This window comes from Gekko japonicus, unplaced genomic scaffold (genome assembly GCF_001447785.1).
Source record: "Gekko japonicus isolate JY-2015 unplaced genomic scaffold, Gekko_japonicus_V1.1 scaffold1404, whole genome shotgun sequence".
NCBI classification, from domain to species: Eukaryota; Metazoa; Chordata; class Lepidosauria; order Squamata; family Gekkonidae; genus Gekko; species Gekko japonicus.
Window position 1 is genome coordinate 402,097 of NW_015174882.1, and position 5,327 is coordinate 407,423.

At 42.0% G+C, this 5,327-nt stretch overlaps 1 protein-coding gene across 1 annotated transcript in view; it reads left to right on the forward strand.

Moving 5' to 3' along the window:
* LOC107121885 (protein pitchfork-like) overlaps window positions 1-5,327 on the forward strand; it is a 15,734-nt gene that overhangs the window by 9,022 nt on the left and 1,385 nt on the right. The window contains exons 2-4 of the mRNA XM_015424895.1: window positions 661-803; window positions 3,340-3,438; window positions 4,189-4,322. Of these exons, the coding sequence (XP_015280381.1) occupies window positions 661-803; window positions 3,340-3,438; window positions 4,189-4,322 (376 nt within the window). The remainder of the gene's footprint in view (window positions 1-660; window positions 804-3,339; window positions 3,439-4,188; window positions 4,323-5,327) is intronic.

A 5,327-nucleotide genomic window follows, 5' to 3' on the forward strand; every position in this document is an offset into this window, starting at 1 on the left:
AATCAGTTTCCATATACAAATGACCTTGAAACACTGGCCCAATCAGAGAAGAGTGGCTTAGGCTGCAGTGGGTGGGAGAGAACTCACGTAACACAGCCAGTGGATAGAGACATCTTGTGATTGACACATCACGGAGCCAACTGATTTTGGAGTGCATAGAATGTTGCCAGACAAAAATGCAATTATGTATAAGGAGAGATGTTGAAAACAAATAAAAATACCATTAAAAAAATGATCTGTAGAAGTCCTCAAGCTCACAAACCCATCATCCCTCTTCTGGTTTGCAGCAAATGATGGTTGGTTGTTATGCCTGAGCCACAAAGTATGGTTTAGTTGCTGCCTATAAATCAGGATGGAACTGTGCTTTGAATGCAGCTGAAGAGTCCTTTGGCACATTAAAAACAAATCAATTTATAATGATATAAATTTGTGTGAGTTGGAGCCTACTTCATCAGTTGCATGAAACATTCCATTGTCTTGGAATATGGGCATATACAAACAAAAGAATTGTTGCCAAAGGGTGGGGGGATTCAAAAGAGTCTATAAGTGGCCCAGCATTCCAAGATAGGTGTGCATATTGCAGAACACAGATGAAAACAAGGTTCAGTCATAAGAGTAAACATACATATTACGTCTCATCACACTTTCTTGGCTTAACAGCTACACAGACACGAAATTCATTTGGATCGTGCCAGGAAAAGAGAATTTTCCCTTTTTTTCATGCACCTGATCGGTTAGGAAATGAGTATGTACCAGTTATCGGGGATCCCAGCCTTGGGCCTGGAGTGTACAACCATGCCGAGGTGAGTTGTACTGCTTTTGCGTTAACTGTATTGTCTCTCCAAGATGCTGACCATTAAATTAATCGAGTGTTATCACTTTGTCCATTTCCCCAAAATGAGGACTTTATTATGATGTATTCTAACTATAAGCAACCACCCCTACCTTGGAAAATTGGTAGTTCGTTTGTCTGGGTATGGGATGACGGTTTATAAGTATTAATTTCAGTGAGGTTAAGGGTAAAAACTATAAAGTAACAAGTGGACTATAGTCTTTTAATTAAAAAGTAGCATGAGAAACAGAAGAAAAGCATCACCTTATACATTATTCTCCTGGCAAATACAGAAGCTAGAACCTGTTTTCAATGCCAAGCTCACACACAGATATATACAGGGATGGGCAAGTGTGTCTTTTCTCGTTTCTCTTTATTTCCTGACATTGCCAATGTGAACAGTTTCTGTCACCCATTTTTGTTGCTGGTACTAATGATTTGACCATTCAATTTTTAAACATATTTTTACACCATTTATGTTGTGTTTATACATAACAGTGTATGTTGTTTATATGACTTATCAATATAGTGTATTTTACTGATGCACAAAATGTGTCACTTGCAGACTTGTGGGTTCAGTTTGCGCAAGGGACAAGCAAATTGAAATAGGGATATTTGAACTGAACTGAGCAAGCTTGCAAAATTTGGTAACATCCTTCAGCACATGTGAGGTCAAAAAAGAGCTGAAATTGCATGTTACATGTAGATCCATGACTGCTTTTCCTGCACCCATTCTTTTTGTACTGCTAAGTAACTGTGGGTTCAGGTTAGGGTTACCAGTCCTACACCTATGAATCCTGGGAACTTTTGGATGGTGGAGCCTGGAGAGAGGGGAGACTGTGACATCACTTCCAGATGATTACCCAGAAGTGATGTCAAAGTGTCCCCCTCTGCACTCTAGAAATCCTCAAATTTCTATGGTAAAGACGAGGGGTGGCCAAACTGCAGCTCAGGAGCCAGATGTGGCTCCTTCACACATACTGTGAAGCTCCCAGCAGGGGTAGTGAAGGGGAGGAATGCCTCCCCGATAGGTCTTCCCTTCCCCAGCCAGTGTTCCCCTCCCTGTGTAGACTTGAGGTGGGAGGGAGCAGAGAAAGGAAGCAACTTTAACTTTAAATGCATTCTCAAAGCCCCTCCCCACCAGCCAGCTTGGAGAAGGCATTTGTCTCTTTAAATCCCTTTGTCAAGCCAGCTGGCACTGGGGCATGGGGGGGGGGCTTGGAGAACGTATTTAAAGTTGCTTTCGTTCCACCTCTCCTCCCTCCCTCCCCCAATCTATTTGCTTTCTTTCCACCTTTCTCTTTTCTCTCTTTCTCCCTCTCTCCCTCCCTTCCTTCCTCCCCCCTCCCTCCTTCCTCAATCTATTTGCTTTCTTTGTTTCTCTTTTTCTCTTTCTTTCTACACCTTTCATTCTCTCTCTCTCTCTCTCTCTTAGACAAATAAATATCATTAGCAAACCAGTGTCATTGGACAAATAAATGTCATTATCAATATCTGTTTTTACCCCTTTTGTTTTTATTTTTGGCAGACTCATATAATGTTAATAAAAAGCAAATTTGCATATTTTTAAATAAAAACATGTGTGTAATATTTGTTCATGTCTTGCAGCTCTCAGACATCTGACATTTATTCTATGTAGCTCTTACGTTAAGCAAGTTTGGCCTCCCCTGGACCATAGAGATTAGGAGAAATTCCTAGAGCTGTGTGTTCTGTGACATCACCTCTGCGTGATTATCCAAAAATAATGTCCCAGTGTCCATTTTGCTCCTGCTGCTCAATTAATTAATTAAGAATGGGCCATTAAGGACAGAGGTGTGAGTTCACTTGCCACAGGCAGGCACATTGTAAACCTAGTTCAGATTGAATGGAAGATCAGCAAGAGAAGGAAGAAGCTGCTTATCTCTCTTTTTTCCAGTGTAAAGATTCTCTTTGTCTCACAGTTGGTCTTCTCCCTGAAGGGTAAAAGGACCCCATTTCTCCCACAGAGGGGAAAAATCTGAGGGCATGTTAACTGAACCAAAAGCTGGCATAGAAAGTGTTAAACAGACCCTTTCCCTTTCCACCCAGCCCTCCACTCAGTCTGAAGTCCCCCACAGCTGCTAAGAACTGCAAAATAAATTTTGGGGGGGGCAATTATGGGATTCTGTGTATGGAAAGTGCCACCCTGGAAAAATATCCATAAGTAGAACAAAGTTTGAGTCCAGTAGCACCTTTAAGACCAACAAGTTTAATTCTGGGTATAAGCTTCTGTGCACACGAAAGCTTATACCTAGAATTAAACTTTGTTGGTCTTAAAGGTACCACTGGACTCAAACTTCAGACCAACATGGCTACCCACCTGAATCTTTATCCATGAGTGAAATGCTTTCTGAACACTTCGGTAATTTCAACCAGTCCACATGCCCGGTGCTAGAGCCTGAGAGCCATACAGGCTTGAGCCCCAGCATCTCTGCCAGTATTATTTTAAGCATTTCTGTAATCTCTGTGATTTTTTTTTAAATACACAGAGGAGCAGCATCATATACCACCTTGCTCACAGACCAGAAAGTAATAAAGGTTACACTATGGGAGCAAGAACAACCCCACGTTTTGCAGTATCTAACAAGGTAAAGGCAGCCATCAGCAACTCCAGCTTCTATTAATTGTTATAAATGTGCTATAATTATAGTATAGAACATTCTAATACATGAGACCAGCTTGTAGACATATAGTGAGAGACAGAATTATGACTTCATGGTAACATGATATGTATTTAGCTATCTATTTAGTTCATTTTTGTCGTGCCCTTCCTCCAAAGAGCCTAGACGGTCATACATATCTCTTCCTTCCTTCATTTTATTCTTAGAACAATCCCATGAAGTAGTTGAGACTCCAAAAGAGTGACTCACCCAAGTTCACCCAGCAAATTTCATGGTGGGGGCGGGGGGGATCTTTCCCAGGTCTCTGAGATCCTAGTCCAATGCCCTGATTACTCATGAAAGCTCATGTCCTGCCACACATTTTGTTAGTCTTTAAGGTGCTACTAGACTCTTGCTCTTTTCTACTGTAGCCAGGCCTGTCAATCAAACTGACAACTGTCTTGTGTGCAACATATGCCACGTCATAATTCATTAGTGCACACAGTGTCACAGAAAGGGCTTAAGTGAATTCTTGCCATCAATTTTTAATCCATTATGTAAAAGTAATAACAAAATATTTTAAATAGAATTGTTTAAATATTCTGATGGTGTGAAGGAGGAGATGAGGGTCAGATTTGCATACTAAGCTTTGGACTGGAGTCTTATTGGGGCATTTAAATATTTTCTAGAAATTACTTATCTCATCTTAACCTTGTTTTTATTTTGTTCAATTTATAGTATGTGACACCTGGCCCTACAGCATACCAGACTATACTAGCCAAAGACCAAAGGATTCAGCCTAAATATGCTGCATTTTCCAGCAAGTCACCACGATTTTCACAGAAGGTTCTGGGAGCAGAGCTATTTCCAGGGTACTTTTTCTTCAGTTGCAAAGCTGATAAATTACAAAAAAGAACACAGTGGTCTTTTACAAGTTCTGACGCTGTTAAGTGCACAAGACCAACCTGGTGCAGATGGTGGCATGAAAATCATGACTAATTTCTCTACACTAATTGTTACCTGTAGATTTGAGGGGTAGAGCCTGGGGAGGGCAGGGTTTGGGATTGGGAGGGACCTCAGCAGGGTATAATGCTATAGAATGCACTGCCCAAAGCAGCCATTGTCTCCAGGAGAACTGATCTTGATCATCTGGACATCAGTTTTAATAGCTGGAGATCTCCAGGTGCCGCCTGGAGGTTGGCTTATGTTAATTTGGGGCTATGCAGTCACAGCTAAGGTAGAAAAGCACCTCCTCCTATGCCACGTTTTCTGGGTTCCAACGGTCTGGAAAGTGGTTCCATAGCCAATTACACGGTTGCCAACTCTGGGTTGGGAAATACCTGTAGATTTGAGGGGTAGAGCCTGGGGAGGGCAGGATTTTGGGTGGGGAGGGACCTCAGCAGGGTATAATGTCATAGAATCCACTGCCCAAAGCAGCCATTGTCTCCAAGAGAACTGATCTGGGTCATCTGGACATCAGCTTTAATAGCTGAAGCCCTGACTGCTACGTCACATTGGCTGTCATACAGGGGCCATCTCAGCAGGATATAAGGACACAGAGTCCATCATTTTTCCAGGGGAACTGATCTCTGCCATCTGGAAAGCAGTTGTAATTCTGAGTGATCTTCAGCCCTCACCTGGAGATTTGCAACCATAGTTTTCCCCAAGAGACACTAAGGGGAAATTTATTTTACCTCAGAACATCAACAGCAAACTGTTTAGAATGTTAAAGGGAAAGGCCATATGCAAACGACCTCTGTGTTCTGAGGCAAAGGCGAATCTGGCCACATATGCAAATGACCTCTGTGTTCTGAGTGGCTGTGGGGAGGAGAGGAACAGCAAACTGTTTAGAATGTTAAAGGGAAAGGCCATATGCA